This window comes from Macaca fascicularis, chromosome 16 (assembly GCF_037993035.2).
Source record: "Macaca fascicularis isolate 582-1 chromosome 16, T2T-MFA8v1.1".
Classification (NCBI taxonomy): Eukaryota; Metazoa; Chordata; class Mammalia; order Primates; family Cercopithecidae; genus Macaca; species Macaca fascicularis.
The window spans coordinates 89,117,174-89,136,275 of record NC_088390.1 but is presented as its reverse complement, the minus strand read 5'-3'; the positions used below and the strand labels follow the sequence as shown (position 1 = coordinate 89,136,275).

The following is a 19,102-nucleotide window of genomic DNA, read 5'->3' as shown; positions in this document are numbered from 1 at the left end:
CATGTTAGCCTTTAAGCTAAATTTGGAAGAAGAAAAAAGAAAAATGCCCCCTCCCTGTACCCCTTCCATGGGAAAATGCTGAAATAGATATTATGTGAATTACTGAGGCTGGTTTAACTTCCAGCAACAGAAAATCCATCTGGAGGTGGCACCAGGGAGCTGCTCTGTGTCACAGGACAGGAGGTTCGCGGTGGGCCCACGGTGCCCGGATGCTGACGGGGTGCTCGGAGTCTGGGTTCCTGTTGGCGAACCCCCAGCAGACGCCCTCACGTCTCACTGCTGGAGTCTCCTCGTGGGCCACACCTGCGTGGTCGCAGGCAGGGGTGGGCAGGAGCACGGGCATGGTTCAGAACAGCAGCTTTCACAGTGGGCCCCGTGGACCCCCACAGGTCTCTGAGACCCTTGCATGGTCCTGTTGCATTAGAGCCTACCCTACTGAGCTCCTCCTAACCTGATTACATCTGCAAAGACCAAAGTATTTCCAACGAAGGTCACAGTCACAGCTTCCAGAAGGTATGATTTCAATAAATCTTTTTAGAGACCCCGTTCAACCCAGACAACCATCACTTCATACATAGTAAACCTTTGTCTCCTGTTTTCTTGTGATTGCAGACAAGCCTAAACAGGATCGCTTTTTTTTGTTTTGTTTTGTTTTAGATGGCATCTCACTCTGTTGCCCAGGCTGGAGTGCAGTGGTGTGACAGGTTCACTGCAACCTCTGCCTCCTGGGTTCGAGCGATTCTCCTGCCTCAGCCTCCTGAGTAGCTGGGACTACAGGCTAGTGCCACCATGCTCAGCTAATTTTTGTATTTTTAGTAGAGATGGGGTTTTGCTACGTTGGCCAGGCTGATCTCGAACTCCTGACCTCAAGTGATCCACCCGCTTTGGCCTCCCAAAGTGCCGGGATTACAGGCATGAGCCACCGCACCCAGCCTCACCTGCACCTTCTGATGACATTTTACCCGTGGAGAAGCATCAGTAAATGTTCCTTTCGTTCCTTCTGCCCACTGAGGCCTAGCCTCCAGAGCAGCCCCAGGTCATGGGCGGGTGGACGTTCAAGGAGATTTCAGCCTGGCCACAGGGAGGAATGTTCCGATGATCTGAGATGGACAGGTCTGGAAACCTGGCTCTGAGTTGGGCAGAAGGTGGGCTAGTGCTATCCAGACACCTCCTTCTGCCTGGACTTTACACATGTACTGAAACTGGGGAGGAGGGAGAGGTATCCCACCACAGCACTGTCCGTCAGGAAGCTGGGGGCCCTGGTGGGAGGAACCCTTCTGCTTTGGCTTTAGAAATAAACATCTCTGTTTGGTGAAAGCAATGTTTGGGGCAAGAAGATGGACGCCCATATCTGAACACAGCCCTCTTCTGACGTGGTTATTTTACCTGGCCCTCCAGGTGGGAGTGGCCATGTTCTAGCTCAGCCAAGGCCAGCTTGGAGGCGACAACCAGGACGTGGTGAGGACCTTCTGTGGGGCAGGAGAAGAGCAGGCAGGGGCTCCGCCATCATTGATCCTCTGCAGGAAGTGGTCTGGCCACCCCTCTCCATGCCCCCCTGTGAACACTGCTGGGCTGCTGGGTGTGACCCCGAGGGTGGGCTGAGGACCTCCTGACCCCTACTGTACAGTGAGTCTGGATGTGTGGGTGGGAGAGAGCAGAAAAAGGTACCCTTTCCTCACTAGGTAATAGCCATGTGACCCACTGCTGATTGGAACATGGAGACTGAGGGTTAGGGATGGGAAGGAAACTCCCCTGAATTCTTCCAGTTTTTGGCAGAGTGGTGGGGGTAGGGACTAAATGCTATCTTTCTTATAGTTTTCTAGTGTCCACCTTCCATCCTCTTTTCTTCCTCTGAACTTCCTTTAAAAAAAAATAATAATAGTGCTGTAATTCCAGCACTTTGGGAGGCCGAGGTGGGCGGATCACTTGAGGTCAGGAGTTCAAGACCAGCCTGGCCAAGGTGGCGAAATCCCATCTCTACTAAAAATGCAAAAATTAGCTGGGTGTGGTTGCACATGCCTCTAATCCCAGCTACTTGGGAGGCTTGAACCCAGGAGGTGGAAGTTGCAGTGAGCCAAGATTACGCCACTGCACTCCAGCCTGGGCATCAGAGCAAGACTCTGTCTCAAAAAAAAAAAAAAAAAAAAAAGGTGACTGCATTAGTAACTAAAGCAACTAATCAATCAATGAAGAAGAACAGGTGATGCAAACTAAATTGGCATTCCGAAGTAAACATTTTCCAGGTCCAAATGAGTACAAATGACAAATATAATAATCTTGACTTCAGTCTCTTTTGTAATTCTTCTTCTGCTCCTTCTTCTGTTCCTCCCCCCAAAAAACTTCTGATGGGGTCTAGAGCAGTTCCCTACACAACGCAGGGTGGAGGGGATGAAGTGGGGGAGGCATTATCCTTCTTGTTGGACGGAGTTCGCCGCTTGCCTGCTGCCTGAATTTTGCACCAAATAAACCAGTGTGCACCTGGTGAGACCCTCAGAGCGAAGGGCAGGCCTCGCCCTGGCACCCCTTGCTCTTGAGAGCAGAAGAGAAGCCTAAAGGCTGGAGGGGTCCCACCCCATCTTCTCCAGCACACACACAAACACATGCATGGATGCACAAACAAGCAAGTGCACACACACATAGGAGCACATGCATAGACAGAAGCAGCACACGCAGACACACACATGCAAAGATGCCTGCAAAGGCACACATGCACATACATGTGCAGACCTGCAGAGGCACACGTGCACACGCAGACACATACATGTGCAGACACCTGCAGAGGCACACATGCACACGCAGATATGCACACACACGAACACATGCGTACGTACACAGGCGCATGTGCACACACAGGCATTCAGGCACGCCGCGTAAATGGGGCAAGGACGAGGCCCTGGATGAACTGTGGGGAGAGACCGCGAGCCTGGATTCTACGGCGACAGGGACTCTTGCGGCGAGGCGGCCTGCGGGGGGCCTTCCGGCCGCGTCCGCGAACTGGACCGACCCCCTAAGCCCCACCCGGCCCGGCACCGGAGGTCTCCCTGGTGGGCAGGTGGGGAGGCCCCACGCCGGGACCCAGCACGGCCCCACGCCCCGCCCGACCCGGGGCGTGCAGACCCGACGGCGTGGGAGCGAGTTCGCGGCGCTGACAGGCGCACGCGAGAGTGTAAACACTCGGCCCCACCCCCTACTCGCCCCCGCCCCGCCTCGCCATTGGCTGCGGGAGCAGAGTCCCCGCCTCCTGTTTGTTCTGGCTCCGCCCCTGCTCCGTCTCCGGGCCTCCATTGGCTGCGGCGACAGCGTCCTTCCAGGAGGGGCGGTTGGGCTTCAGCCCGGAGGCGGCGACGAGAGTAAGATGGACGGACAACCACACCAATGAAAATGCGCAGCCGCCCTAGCAACTGCGGTCCACCAATGGCGGGGCCGGGCGGGGCTGCGCGCTGTCAGCGCTGGGCGGCGGGGCGGGGCCGGCTGCAAGCAAGGACTCGGGGCCCGCGCGGCGCCTCTCGGGGCCCGGCCGCCGCCTCTGCGCGCAGCCCCGCAGGCCGGGCATGGGTTGGGGCGCCGGGCCGGCACGATGAGCGCGCTGGGCAGCCCGGTCCGGGCCTACGACTTCCTGCTCAAGTTCCTGCTGGTGGGCGACAGCGACGTGGGCAAGGGCGAGATCCTGGCGAGCCTGCAGGACGGCGCGGCCGAGTCCCCGTACGGCCACCCGGCGGGTGAGCGCGGGCGGAGGGCGCGCCTGGGTGCGGGCGTGGGTCCGGGGAGGGGCGCGGGGCTGGAAGGGGGTGCGGGTGGGAGTCCGGGTTCGGAGGCACGAGGCCGGGGAGGGGTCGGGAAGAGGCGGGGGCGCGGGCCCGGGGAGGGTGGGAGTCCGGGTCCGGGGGCGCGCGGCTGAGGAGGAGCGCGGTTCGCCTTTCTCCGCCCGGCCTGGCCCTCGTGCGGCGGCGTCCCTGTTACACCCGGCACCGTCCCTGTTACACCCGGCACCCCCGTTCCGCTCGAGGCCCCCGCGGCGCAGTCTCCATCCTTCTCCGCAGTCTGCGCGCAGCGGGAGCCCGCGGCTGGGCCGGTCGCTGTGCCCCTCCCGACCTGGGGCCGCCTCCGCGGGGACCCGGGGAGGACTCGGGTCCGCACGTGCGCGTTCGGCCGCGGGGGCGGGAGGGGCGGGAGGGGACGCGAGCTCCGGGGCGCCTGGGGCGGAGCGCGGCGAGCAGGCTCCCAGGTGTTGGGTCTGCGCGTGGATCGGAGGGGAGGGGAGACCAGGGTCCGGTCCCGAGGCCAGGGGTCCCGCGTGTCCGGGGGAGAGGAAGGAGCGCAGGTGACTCGCGTGCGGAAGAGGGGACCCCCCACGACAGCGGCCGGAGAGGGGGTTCCAGGGCGAGGGGAGGCCGCAGCGCACAGAGCTCCCAGGCAGACAGCCCGGGGATCCCCGAAGTTTGAGGCTTGAAAGCCGGCGCCCGGCGAGGGGGTGGACGGCTCCGGGGAAAGAAAGGCGGAGGCAGGAACCAGGAGAAGGGGGAATGCGCAGAGGCGGACACCTCGGCCGGGAGTGAGGAGCAGGCGGGGCCTTCACCCACCCGCGTCCCTGGAACCGCGCGGACGAGGCCGACCCTGCGGCTGTGGACGGAGCCCCGCTGTGCCCACCTGCCTGCCACGCCTCGGGGCTGAACCCACACTTCCAACAGAGACCCCCCCCCTGGGTCCTAGGCGGAGGAGGGGAGCCGAGGCTTGGAGATGGAGTCTTGGTGGGAAGGCCCTGTCAGCTCTGGGGCCTGGGAAGGGTCCTGCCAGAGACGAGCTTTGCCAGAGCGGGTGGGAGGAAGCGGGATCTGAGGCTGCAGAGTAGAGGGTGCAGGCCGTCTCCTACGGGCAGCTCCAGGCAGGCTGCATGAGGACCAAGGGAGGGGAGCGTGGCACGGCTGGAGGGGGTGGCCTGAGACTGTGGAACGTGGGGTGAGACTCAGGTGCCCGGCCACGCCTCAGCTTAGGGAAGGGGGTGAGGAGTTTGGGGGAGCAGCTGGGATGGGCTTGGGCTCACGACCAGCACCCAGAGGCTTCCTTAAACTGCAGCACGCCGGGGAGTCTCTCGCAGCCGACAGGTGCAGAGTGTGCTCCGTGGGGCAGGAGGGGAGTCTGCGTCTTTACCTGTCCCCACCCCACTCCCCGCTCAGCGGCAGGTCTCTAGGACCGTGGTGTCCAGTCACATGCCATGAGCCACGTGTGGCTGTGGAAGTGTCATTATAAGGAAACAAAACAAAAAGCTTCCATTAGTCACATTTCTAGATAGTTCGGATGTCGCTGTGGCAAAGTCTGGGGGCCAGCGCTGCCCTGGAGATTGAGCGCCTGGAGGACGGGGCTTTGTCTGCACGGTGCCCTCGGGGTCTGGGCTCAGTGAGGGATGAACCCTACCAGAGCTAGAGGAATAGAGCACCCGACAACGTGTAGCCCAGACGAATGTGGCCCTGTAAGAGCTGTGCGTGTTTTGGGGGAGCAGACGGTTGACGGTGTTGAGTTTGATTGAAGGTGAGTGCCATGGGGCATGCGTGAGGAGAGCCACGCACAGAATGTTTGTGAAACTTCCTTCTGGTTGGTTTGAACGACGGCTCAGGGATGCTTCTGCTGCATGACTTTTGGTTGCTACATGCTGAACTGAAGACGACCCAAAACAACGGACCAATGCTTTCTCCTAAATGCTTTCCCTTGACAGGGAGAGAGGGTTTAGGCTAAAAATACAACCTCCCACCGGGCCGGGTGCGGTGGCTCACACCTGTAATCCCAGCACTTTGGGAGGCCAAGGCGGGCGGATCACCTGAGGTCAGGAGTTTGAGACCAGCCTGACCAACATGGAGAAACCCCCGTCTATACTAAAAATACAAAATTAGCCGAGCATGGTGTCACATGCCTGTAATCCCAGCTACTCGGGAGGCTGAGGCAGGAGAATCGCTTGAACCTAGGAGGCAGAAGTTGCAGTGAGCCGAGATCGCACCATTGCACTCCAGCCTGGGCAACAGAGCGAAACTCTATCTAAAAAAAAAAAAAAAAAAGACGCCTCCCACCAAAAGCTTTGTTGTCAACCTGGCCTGAGCTGCTGTAGAAAAAACTGCTATCGTGGGTGTACCCTTGCAGGTTTTTTATTTACCAAACATTTGTTTTAGGGTTAAGAAAAGTTACTCTGAAAAATAGTAAGAAGTTGAGATCATTATGATTTGTTTTTAATTTTTTCAGAGACAGGGTCTTCTCTGCTGCCTGGGCTGAAGGCAGTGGTGAGGATTGCAGATCACTGCAGCCTTGACCTCCCTGGGATCAAGCCATCCTCCTGTCTTGGCCTCCCTAAATGCTGGGATTATAGGCCTGAGCCACAGCAGCTGGCCATGCTTTTTTTTTTTTTTTTAATGACATGTTTCACTGAGAAACAGTGAATATAAGTGCTTCTGTTACTGAAAGGTGAGGGCAACCGGGCTCGGTCGCTCACAGCTGTAATCCCAGCACGTGGGGAGGCCGAGGTGGGCGGGTCATGAGGTCAGGAGTTTGAGACCAGCCTGGCCGACATGGTGAAACCCCATCTCTACTAAAAATACAAAAATTAGCCGGGCGTGGTGCTGCATGCCTGTAATCCCAGCTACTCAGGAGGCTGAGGCAGGAGAATTGCTGGAACCCAGGAGGCAGAGGGTGAAAGTGAGCTGAGATTGTGCCACTATACTCTAGCCCAGCAACAGAGCGAGACTCCGTCTCAAAAAAAAATAAAAAGAAAGGTGAGGGCTTTCGTAACTCCACACTCCATCCCCTCCACCCGACTCATCCTGAGTTTTGTAGCCCAGGCTGTTATTTTTATATTGTTCAGGTTTTTAGCCCTTGCTTCTGTATTGCGGCTGTAGTGCCCACAAGAATTTAGTATCAATTCAACATTTAAATATAGTCAGTGCTCACCAAAGTCCTTTGACCATTTCTGTCTTTGTTCATTGTGCTCTCTCTTAATTAGCTAGATTTCATTATCAGTCGTTTTTTTCAGAAGGACTCGAGTATTTCCTGAGTGTTTTTGTGTCTGAGAACGTCTCCCCGTGGTCTTTCTTTGAACGATACAAAGATACCTTGGCTGGGTATAATACTCTTAGATTTGTTTTCTTCCCCAACACTTTGCAGCTGTCATTCCACCATCTCCTGGCTCGCATGGGTTGTGATGAAGCCCAAGGTCGGCTGATTTTTCCCGGTGTGGAGGATTGTCCTTCCCTTCGTGAATTTCTGAGGAATTCTTTCTTTTTGTCTCACAGTTCTTCTGCTTAACCAGACCATGTCTCAGAGTTGAATGTTTTGTGTTAAACTTCTAGTATGCATGTACTCTTTGAGTTTCCAGGTGTGTGTGTGTGTATTATATATATATTTTTTTCTTGGACGGAGTCTCAATCTGTTGCCCAGGCTGGAGTGCAGTGGTGTGATCTCGGCTCACTGCAACTTCCACCTCCCAGATTCAAGCAATTCTCCTGCTTCAACCTCCCAAGTAGCTGGGATTACAGGTGCCCACCACCATGCCGGGCTAATTTGTTTTTGTATTTTTAGTAGAGACAGGGTTTTGCCATGTCGGCCAGGGTGGTCTCGAACTCCTAACCTCAGGTGATCCGCCTGGCTCAGCCTCCGCAAACCTGGGACTACAGGTGTGAGCCACAGTGCACGGCCTGAATTTTTGTGATTTTCTTATGCCTTTCCTATTTGTTGGTAATTCTGATTTCAGTAAACTGTTCTAGCTGTTTTACTGATTAGTTCAGTAAAGACATTATTTTCCTCTCCTAATTTTCTCTTAGTTTTGGAGTTTTCCTTTTTTTTTTTTTAGAGACGGAGTCTCGCTCTGTCACCCAGGCTGGAGTGCAGTGGCACGATCTCGGCTAACTGCAACCTCTGCCTCCTGGGTTCAAGCAATTCTTTGCCTCAGCCTCCCGAGTAGCTGGGATTACAGGCATCTGCCACCACGCCCAGCTAATTTTTGTATTTTTTAGTAGAGACGGGATTTCACCATGTTGGCCAGGCTGGCTCGAACTCCTGACCTCGTGATCCGCCCTCCTCGGCCTCCCAAAGTGCTGGGATTACAGGCGTGAGCCATTGCGCCTGACTTTTTTTTTTTTTTTTTTTTTTTTGAGACGGAGACTCACTCTGTTGCTCAGGCTGGAGTGCAGTGGTGCGGTCTCAGCTCACTGCAACCTCTGCCTCCCAGGTTCAAGCCATTCTCCTGTCTCAGCCTCCCGAGTAGCTGGGACTACAGGTGTATGCCACCATGTCTGGCTAATTTTTTTATTTTTAGTAGAGACAGGGTTTCACTTCGTTCGCCAGAATGGTCTGGAACTCCTGACATCAAGTGATCCGCCTGCCTCGGCCTCCCAAAGTGCTGGAATTGCAGGCGTGGGCCGCCGCACCTCGCCCTACGTGCACTTCTGTGACTGTGTCTCTGGCCCCCATTATGTGAATGAGCCTCTGCCGTGTTGTGTGAGGCTGTGGGGTGTTAATTCCCGTGGCGTGTTCACTTCCCTTTTGTGACTCTACCACGATTTATTTCTCCCTCCTGCGGGTGACGGGCATTTGGGTGGTTTCTGGTTTCTGACTATTACGACTTGTTCTGCTGCGAACATTCCTGGTACATATCCTTCGCGTTTCTGTTGAAAGTTACCTGTGCGTGCGAGTCTCTGGGTATCAGGCATGCAAATGTCTATGTAGGTTTCCCTGTAGTAGATTCTCCCAAAGCATTTTTCACTTGGTGCTCCCACCAGCAAAGCCGGAGGCCCCGGCTCCGTCACCTTCCCTCCCAGCACGGGACTGTCTCTCTCTTTCTGGGTGGTGTGCAGTTTGCCTTTGCATTTCTCTGATAACTAATTGAGCACCTTTTCATACGTGTATGCGAATTTCCTCTTTTGAAAAATGCCCAAGTTGGCTGGGCGTGGTGACTCACATCTGTAATTCCAGCACTTTGGGAGGCCGAGGCGGGTGGCTCACCAGCGGTCAGGAGTTCGAGACCATCCTGGCCAACATGGTGAAACCCTGTCTCTACTAAAAATACAAAAAGGGCCGGGCGCGGTGGCTCAAGCCTGTAATCCCAGCACTTTGGGAGGCCGAGACGGGCGGATCACGAGGTCAGGAGATCGAGACCATCCTGGCGAACACGGTGAAACCCCGTCTCTACTAAAAAAATACAAAAAACTAGCCGGGCGAGGTGGCGGGCGCCTGTAGTCCCAGCTACACAGGAGGCTGAGGCAGGAGAATGGCGTAAACCCGGGAGGCGGAGCTTGCAGTGAGCTGAGATCCGGCCACTGCGCTCCAGCCCCGGCGACAGAGCGAGACTCCGTCTCAAAAAAAAAAAAAAAAAAAAAAAATACAAAAAAATATTAGCTGGGCCTGCGCCTATGGTCCCAACTATGTGGGAGGCTGAGGCAGGAGAAGCGCTTATACTCGGGAGGCAGAGGTTACAGTGAGCTGCAGTCGCACCACTGCACACCAGCTTGGGTGACAGAGTGAGACTCCGTCTCCAAAAATTAAAAAAAAAGAAAAAGGCCGGGCGCTGTAGCTCACGCCTGGCAGGCACCTGTAGTCCCAGCTACTCGGGAGGCTGAGGCAGGAGAATGGCAGGAACCCAGGAGGCAGAGCTTGCAGTGAGCTGAGATCGTGCCACTGCACTCCAGCCTGGGCGACAGAGCGAGACTCCATCTCAAAAAAAAAAAAAAAAAGAAAAAGAAAGAAGAAAAATGCCCGTGTCTTATGTCTGTTTTTTCATTTTGGTTGAATTTCTTTCAATGATTGCTAGGAGTGTTTAAAACATAGATTCTGGCTGTGAGTCCTTTGTCGGCTGTGTGGTCCTGGATATCCACACTCATCTGCACGTTACCTTTCCACTCCTTTAATAGTATCTTTGGATGAACAGAAGCTCTTAATTTTAACATAATCTAAATTATCAGTGTTTTGTGGTTAGGACTTTGGGTCCTGTTTAACAAACTTTTGCTGCTCCCAGATAACAAAAATGTTCTCTACAAGCATCGTTTTACCTTTGACATGAGCGGCTGCCTCCAGCTGGAGTGAGGCCTGAGGCAGGGATGAAGACGCATTGTTTTCAGTTGGATGCCTGCCCCCCACCCCAGCTCCCCCACATTGCACGGCCACCCTTGTCCCAGCCCGGAGCCCACTTGTGGGTCTGGGTCTGCACCGTTGGCCTGCCTGTCTCTCGTGTGTGTGCCCGGGTCAGACTCTGTCTTCTGTGGGTGGACGTGCCCTGTGCTGTCTGGGGCGGTCAGATGCGTCTTGTCCTTGCCCAGGCAACTGTGCCCAGGTGTTCCCTTTGCTCTGATACAGTCAGCGAGGCCTGGATTCTCCCTCCTGGGCATTTGTCTTCCTCTTGGTCTGTAGTTGGAGGGCGGAGTTCTTGGATCCTGGACCCTGTCGGCAATCTGAGTCCACAGACTGTGCGGACCCCCCTGCTCTGCCTGTTACCCAGGGAAGTGTCTTCTGTTCTGCAGCAACACCTCACACACGCCGGCCCCCTGGTTCCCGGTGGCCTGGCCCCGTTTCTGTCTGGCAGCTGGGCCCCCGGTTCAGGCTCTTTCTCCCTGGAAGTTCCGTTTCTCTCCAGGCAAGGGTGGAAGGAGAAAGGCATCACCAGGCTGGCCCAGGATACTGTCGGGGCACGGCAGGGCCCTGTCTCTCCGCCACCCCAGCTGGTGTTTCTAACACCAAATTGTGACCCTTCTCTGAGTGCTGAGTTTTCTGCCTTTTGCACATTTTTTAAAATTTTTTGAGACAGAGTCTTGCTCTGTCGCCCAGGCTGGAGTGCAATGTTGTGACATCGGCTCACTGCAACCTCTGTCTCCTGGGTTCAAGTGATTCTCCTGCCTCAGCCTCCTGAGTAGCTGGGATTACAGGCGCATGCCACCAGGCCCGGCTAATTTTTGTATTTTTAGTTGAGTTGGGGTTTCACCCTGTCGGTCAGGCTGGTCTCGAACTCCTGACCTCAGGCAATCCTCCCTTCTTGGCCTCCTGAGTAGCTGGGATTACGGGCGTGAGGCACCGCGCCTGTTTATTAGTGACAGGGAGGGAGGTGGAATAACTACACCAGATGCCACCACCTCTTGCCTCCCACCCTTTTCCCCAGCATGAGGGCCTCACCGTCTTCTCCAATCCTTTCTCCTGGCTGTTTCTTCAGCATCCTTTTCCCAGCATGAAAATCCCATTGTTCTTTCTTTGTTTCATTTTTGCTAAGAGCTGATGATAATAACCCTCACTTACTGAGGGGGAGTCATCTCGAGAGAGGATGTATTGTGAGGCCCAGAGAGGCTGAGCTACTCCCTCAGGACTACACAGTGCATGGACGGACGGGGGTACAGGTGCAGGGCCTGGCCCTCCCCTGTTTCCAGTGTTTAATGTTGGGAAAACCCTCCTCAGAAGGAGCTTTTCTTCCTGGAGAGGACATCAGAACTCCGCTACTGAGTGACCCAGTTGCTGGGGTTTGCTCCTTCCTCTCTGCCTTGGACAGATGCTCCCCGGGGACACGCGTGCACAGTCTGTGCTCCCTCCAGTTCTGCAGATCTTCCCCCCGGACACACATGCACACTCCATGCTCCCCCGGGACACGCGTGCACAATTCGTGCTCCCTCTGATTCTGCAGATCTTCCCCTGGGGAAACGCGTGCACACTCTCTGCTCCCCGGGGACACGCGTGCACACTCCGTGCTCCCTCTGATTCTGCAGCTCTTCCCCTGGACACACATGCACACTCCATGCTCCCTCTGATTCTGCAGACAGCCATGGATTTGCTGCTCGATACAGCTACTCTTCTGGTTTCCCTTGGCAACCACCTCGAGATTTTAAACACGATTTATAAAGTCATCACTTCCTTTTTTTTTTTTTTGAGACGGAGTCTCGCTCTGTCACCCAGGCTGGAGTGCAGTGGCCGGATCTCAGCTCACTGCAAGCTCTGCCTCCCGGGTTTACGCCATTCTCCTGCCTCAGCCTCCCGAGTAGCTGGGACTACAGGCGCTGCCACCTCGCCCGGCTAGTTTTTTGTATTTTTTAGTAGAGACGGGGTTTCACCGTGTTAGCCAGGATGGTCTCAATCTCCTGACCTCGTGATCCGCCCGTCTCGGCCTCCCAAAGTGCTGGGATTACAAGCGTGAGCCACTGCGCCTGGCCAGTCATCACTTTCAAGTTTGAACTGAAAGTCAAATAATATTTTATCCTGCTTCTTTTTGGTGCAATCCTTAAGGAGGAGATGGTTTTCTGGGTTTTTTTTTTTTTTTTTCTTTTTGAGATGGAGTTTTGCTCTGTCGCCCAGGCTGGAGTGCAGTGGCACGATCTTGGTTCACTGCAACCTCCGCCTCCTGGGTTCAAGCAGTTCTCTGCCTCAGCCTCCTGAGTAGCTGGGATTCCAGGCACCCACCACCATGTCTGACTAATTTTTTGTATTTTTAGTAGAGATGGGATTTCACCATCTTGACCAGGCTGGTCTTGAACTCCTGACCTTGTGATCCACCTGCCTTGGCCTCCCGAAGTGCTGGGATTACAGGCGTGAGCCACCGCTCCCGGCCAGTTTTCTATTTCTTTAACTCCTGCAGTACAACTTGTGAGCAAATTAATTTTTAAAATATGTTGTGTTTTAAAAATTGTGTCATAAATGTTTCTGTGCATTTGAAAATAACACCATTGCATTTGTATTAAGTTTTCCCATTAGAAACCCTCAATGCAGCCCCACCTCACCTGTGTCCTGCGGGGTCCGCTCCCACCCTGATGACCATCCTTTAGCTTGACCCGTTACTTCTGGAACCCCAGCCCCAGGTGAACCTGATTTCCAGTGACAGGCTGGGAGAGGCTCAAAACAGGCCAGCCAGGTTTCTCCAGGCAGAGAGAGGGTCAGCTCTGGGGGGGCTGGAGGCCCACCCATCGCCCCTGAGTCTGTCACCCGGCTGTCCACCAGCCTGGCACCGGGCACCGCTGTGGTGGAGAGTGGACGCAGCTGGAGCAGGCAGACCCACAGTCCTGCCTCATCCTGCCAGCCACACCTGCTCACTGTTCCTCCTGTCCCAGGAGCGCAGGCTGCTCCGTGCTGGGTGCTTTTGGAGTGAAGAGAGTGGCAAGAGGCATCAGAGGCAACAGCGGAGTCAGCTGGTGTGTGCTTGCTGTGGGTACTGTTCGCATTCAGAGACGTTTTTAACCTTTATTTTCTTTTTTTTTTTTGAGACGGAGTCTCGCTTTGTCGCCCAGGCTGGAGTGCAGTGGCGTGATCTCAGCTCACTGCAAGCTCCGCCTCCTGGGTTTACGCCATTCTCCTGCCTCAGCCTCCTGAGTAGCTGGGACTACAGGCGCCCGCCACCTCGCCCGGCTAGTGTTTTTTTGTATTTTTTTAGTAGAGATGGGGTTTCACCGTGTTAGCCAGGATGGTCTCGATCTCCTGACCTTGTGATCCGCCCGTCTCGGCCTCTCTTAACCTTTATTTTCAACTTTATTCCCAGGATTCTTCAGCTTCATTAGCTGTATACACACAAAATCTTAAAAGAGCAACAGCATCCAAGGGGCTTGGGCATATAAATGTTAGAGATCTAGACTTCATCAAACAAAACAATTTTTTAATTTTTCTGAGACAGAGTCTTACTCTGTTGCTCAGGCTGGAGTGCAGTGGTGTGATCTTGGCTCACTACAACCTCTGCCTCCTGGGTTCAAGCGATTTTCCTTTCTCAGTGTCCAGAGTAGCTGGGATTACAGGCATGCACCACTATGCCTGGCTAATTTTTCTATTTTTAGTAGAGACGGGGTTTCACTATGTTGGCCAGGTTGGTCTTGAACTCCTGACCTCAGGTGATCCATCTGCTTCAGCCTCCCAAAGTGCTGGAATTACAGGCGTGAGCCACCACGCCAGGCCCAAACAAAACTATTTATTTATTTGTTTTTGAGACAGAGTCTCGCTTTGTCACCCAGTCTGGAGTGCTGTGGCGTGATCTCAGCTCACTGCACCCTCCGCCTCCCAGGTTCAAGCAATTCTCCTGCCTCAGCCTCCTGAGTAGCTGGGATTACAGATGCCTGCCACCACGCCCCAGCTAATTTTTTGCTATTTTTAATAGAGATGGGGTTTCACCATGTTGGTGAAAGGCTGGTTTCAAACTCCTGACCTGGTGATCTACCCGCCTCGCTCTCCCAAAGTGCTGGCATTACAGGCGTGAGCTACCGCACCTGGCCCAAAACAATTTTTAAAAGTGGTCATGAGGGCCAGGCATGGTGGCTCACACCTGTAATCCCAGCACTTTGGGATCGCTTGAGCTCAGGAGTTCAGAACAGCCTGGGAAACATAGGGAAACCTCATCTCTACAGACAGTTTAAAAATTAGCTGGGCGTGATGGTGACTTAATGTGTTTTGGGCCCTAGCTGGCAGAGAGAAGGATGGACTGGTGGAAGCTCAGCACCATGAAACGAGAACTTTCAGGGAGGTAAAGTCAGTTTTGAAACCGGGTCTGGCTTATTGCCCGGGCTGGAGTGCAGTGGTGCGATCACAGCTTAATGGAGCTTTGACCTCCTGGGCTCAAGCAGTCCTCTCACCTCAGCCCCCCAGTTGGCTGGGCCTGTAGGTGCATGTCACCATGCCTGGCTAATTATTTTATTTTTAGTAGAGAGAGGGTCTTGCTACGCCGTCCAGGCTTGTCTTGAATTTCTGGGCTCAAGTGATCCTCCTGCCTCGGCCTCCCAAAGTGTTGAGTTTACAGGTGTGAGCCACCACGCCTCGGCCTCCCAAAGTGTTGAGTTTACAGGTGTGTTGAGTTTACAGGTGTGTTGAGTTTACAGGTGTGTTGAGTTTACAGGTGTGAGCCACCGCGCCTCGGCCTCCCAAAGTGTTGAGTTTACAGGTGTGAGCCACCGCGCCTCGGCCTCCCAAAGTGTTGAGTTTACAGGTGTGAGCCACCGCGCCTGGCTGGGGGTGTAAAGTCTTGAAGGCACCTGCCTTGCGTGGTCGGCAGCCAGTCAGGAGGGCTGGTTATCTGGGGACCCTGTACTTGGCTTCTCAGTCTCTCCGAGGACGCCAGCACCTCTCACAGAAGCTGGCGGCCACGTCCTGCAGAGAGAGCCCCAGAAGGCTGGCAGTGGAGAACAGCGAGGCCGTTGTAACAGATCTTGGGGTTTTCTCAGCTACGAATGAGCCTCAGGCTGTTTTTACTCTGTGGGTTTTGTATCCCAACCTCTTGCAGCTAGTAATTAATTACCCTCCTCCAAGTGAAGTTTGCTCATGAATTTGAATCAACTGGTGTGTTATTTATGTTTGTGACTCATGATAGAACTGGCATTTTGTTTGACTAAAAATAAAAGGTGAGTGAAGGGGCTTTTGGACAAATTGAAGCAGAGATTTACTCTCTCACAGTTCTAGAGACCAGAAGCCCAGAATGAAGGTGTTGCCCGGGCCACGCTCCCTCGGCAGGCTCTAAGCGGGGATCCTTCCTGACTGCCCCGACTTCTGGGGTGCTGCCGGCAGCCTTCGGCGTTCTGTGGCCGGTGGCAGCACCGTTCCAGTCCCTGCTGTCTGTCGTCACACAGCCTTCTCCCCTGGGTGTCTGTGTCCCCAAATCTCTGTGCTTTTAAGAACACCAGCCATTGGATTTAGGGCCCACCTAACTCAGTATGACCTCATCTTAACTTGGTTACATCTGGAAACACCCTTGGCCAGGCGCAGTGGCTCATGCCTGTAACCCCAGCACTTTGGGAGGCCGAGGCGGGCGGATCATGAGGTCAGTGGTTCGAGACCAGCCTGGCCAACTTGGTGAAACCCCGTCTCTACTAAAACTACAAACATTAGCTGGGTGTGGTGGCGGGCACCTGTAATCCCAGCTACTCGGGAGGCTGAGACAGGAGAATTGTTTGAATCCAGGAGGTGGAGGTTACAGTGAGCTGAGATCATGCCCCAGCACTTCAGCCTAGGCAACAGGGCCAGACTCCGTCTCAAAAAAAAAAAAAAAAAAGAAAAGATGCTGTTTCCAAATCAGGTCACATTCTGAGGTTCTGGGTGAACGTGAACCTTTGGGGGACAATTCAACCCAGTGTAGATGGTGACCCCGAGAGGACAGTCTCCTTCTCATGAAGGAGGAGCTGGTCACCCTGTGGGTCCCCTCTTCTTGGAGCTTCAGCACTGGAGCCCCTGGCCCTATTGGATCCTGTTGGCTGGGGCCCTGGAGGGCCGCCTAGGACCTGCCCCGGAGGCAGGCCGGGTACCTGGGGCCCACCCCATCTGAGTGTTTCACTGCTGGGCTGTCTCCGTGGGACCCTACGGGCCACACAGCTCATTCTGCTGGTCGTCCACGCTTGGGGTTGGGACACTGAAGCTGCGTCCCTGTGTGCGGTAGAGGACGTGGTGACTCGAAGGGGGGCCCAGGAATCTGCATTTAAGTGCACGGCCACATTTGAGAACCACTGTGTGCGCCGTCTCTTTCCACCGTGTTTCTCCTCCTCCCTCCCCATTCTCTTCTTCGCTTCTGTCCTCACTTCCCCTCCCCCTCCTCCCCCTCCCCATTCCTTTCCTCTGCCGCTTCCTCTCTGGTTTTATTGAGATGTAGTTTACTTACAGTAAAATTTCTCCTTTCTTGAGTTTTTTTTTTTTTTTTTTTTTCCTGTTTTGAGACGGAGTTTTACTCTTGTCACCCAGGCTGGAGTGCAACAGCACAATCTCAGCTCGCTGCAACCCCTGCCTCTGGGTTCAAGTCATTCTCCTGCCTCAGCCTCCTGAGTAGCTGGGACTACAGGCGCCCACCACCACACCCAGCTAAGATTTTGTATTTTTTTTTTAGTAGAGACGGGGTTTCACCGTGTTAGCCAGGATGGTCTCGATCTCCTGACTTTGTGATCTGCCCGCCTCAGCCTCCCAAAGTGCTGGGATTACAGGCGTGAGCCACCACGCCTGGCCAAACTCATGTTTTTTGAGTTAATATATTACCACATGTAGTGTTTTGGCAACTGTGTTCAATGTATATGAAGCAGAAATATTTGCCTTCATTTTTAGCTAATTTTCTCTCAAACATCATTTTCTTTTTTTTTTTTTTTTTTTTTTTTTTTTTGAGACAGAGTCTTGCTCTATTGCCCAGGCTGGAGTGCAGTGGTGCAATCTCAGCTCACTGCAACCTCCACCTCCTGGGTTCAAGTGATTCTCCTGCCTCAGCATCCCAAGTAGCTGGGACTACAGGCATGTGCCACCACGCCCGGCTAATTTTTGTATTTTTAGTAGAGATGGGTGGGGTTTCACCATGTTGGCCAGTGTGGTCTTGAACTCCTGATGTCAGGTGATCCACCTGCCTCGCCTTCCAAAGTGCTGGGATTAAAGGCGTGAGCCACCATGCTTGACCCAGAATTATATTTTAGAATTAAAACATTTGTATCAAAATTTCATATGAAAAATGTTAAAATTACGTATATCATAGTATTACTACTATGTAGAAAGAAAACCGTATATACGTAAACAGTGAAATGAACTACACAGAAATATTAACAGTGGTTGTCCATCGGTGATGAGATCGTGGTGGTAAATATTTAGTGCTGAGCATGAATGACATGATTTTAAATAAACGTTTTCGTATCCACTATTTTTTTTAACTTCAGAAGCAATGAGTGTCAGGCAGCCGTGAGTGGGGTGGCCTCCTGGCACCCTCCCTCTCTAGCCTCCAGCCAGGCCTTTGGGTTGAGAAGCTCCCACATGTGGGGGAACTGCCGTCCCGTCCGCTGAGTAGCCCTGCCCAGAGCCCCCACCCCTGTTTGGCAGGTGGTGGCCACGGAGGGTGGGGCTCCTGCCTGCGACCCAAGGCCAGGGCAGGACTGGATCCTATGGCTGCCCCCCGGGTGTGTGGGAACCTGGGAGAGACCCAGGCCCTGGTGTGGGGTCTGGGGCCACATGAGACCTCCCTGAGAGAGGTCACCCCACCCTGAGAGCCTGGGCCCACCTGAGTTGAGCCCTCGAACCCGGCCAGGCCTCCGGTCTGAGCAGGATGGGCCAGCCCGAGGACAGCTGCCCCCTTCTCTCAGGCCCTGGGAGTTGTGGTCACAAGATGTCTGGCCCCATGACCAGCCTCAGGGAATCCACCACTCTGATGGGTTGTGAGGGGCCAGCTCAGAATGAGCCACGCGGGCAGCTCTGGGATCTGGCCCCTCTGTCCCTCCCAGAGCCACCATGGCTGCCTCGATCCCCCTTCCCCAAGATGATGTCCGTTTGTGAGCCTCCCACAACTGCGTCCGCCCCCAGGCCTGCTCAGGCAGCAGCTGCCACGCTTTAGGACACTGCTTCTGGGCCCCGTTCCTCGTGTTTCCAGGTGTCCTGTGGTGGTGACAGCTCAGTGGAGGCGGCCCCTGCCCTGTGCTCGGTGGAGCCTGCCCCTGCCCTGTGCTCAGTGGAGGCGGCCCCTGCCCTGTGCTCGGTGGAGCCTGCCCCTGCCCTGTGCTCGGTGGAGGCTGGCCCCTGCCCTGTGCTCGGTGGAGCCTGCCCCTGCCCTGTGCTCGGTGGAGCCTGCCCCTGCCCTGTGCTCGGTGGAGGCTGGCCCCTGCCCTGTGCTCGGTGGAGGCGGCCCCTGCCCTGTGCTCGGTGGAGGCTGGCCCCTGCCCTGTGCTCGGTGGAGGCTGGCCCCTGCCCTGTGCTCGGTGGAGGCTGGCCCCTGCCCTGTGCTCGGTGGAGCCTGCCCCTGCCCTGTGCTCGGTGGAGCCTGCCCCTGCCCTGCGCAGGGTGACCTGCAGGTGCTTAGTGACGGGGCGGGGCAGCAGGTGGCCTCTGCAGCACTTGTCCAGCCTGATGCTGATCCCAGGCCTGACGTTTTGGGAGTTTAGTGTCCTAAAACAAGGTGATTTAAAATAAATAAGGCTTGTCGTGGCCGGGCGCGGTGCCTCACGCCTGTAATCCCAGCACTTTGGGAGGCCGAGGTGGGTGGATCATGAGATTGAAACCATCCTGGGTAACACGGTGAAACCCCGTCTTTACTAAAAATATAAAAAATCAGCCAGGCGTGGTGGCGGTGGCAGCGCCTGTAGTCCCAGCTACTCGGGAGGCTGAGGCAGGAGAATGGCGTGAACCTGGGAGGTGGAGCTTGCAGTGAGCTGAGATTGAACCACTGCACTCCAGCCTGGGCAAC

General features: G+C 54.8%; 1 protein-coding gene across 2 annotated transcripts in view; it reads left to right on the top strand.

Annotated features, from left to right (window-relative positions):
- Positions 1-3,508: 3,508 nt before the first annotated feature.
- RAB40B (RAB40B, member RAS oncogene family) overlaps positions 3,509-19,102 on the top strand; it is a 42,127-nt gene continuing 26,533 nt past the window's right edge. For both annotated transcript variants that reach the window (XM_065532183.1, XM_005585347.4), the window contains exon 1: positions 3,509-3,719. In XM_065532183.1, the coding sequence (XP_065388255.1) occupies positions 3,578-3,719 (142 nt within the window). In that variant the 5' untranslated portion in view covers positions 3,509-3,577. The remainder of the gene's footprint in view (positions 3,720-19,102) is intronic.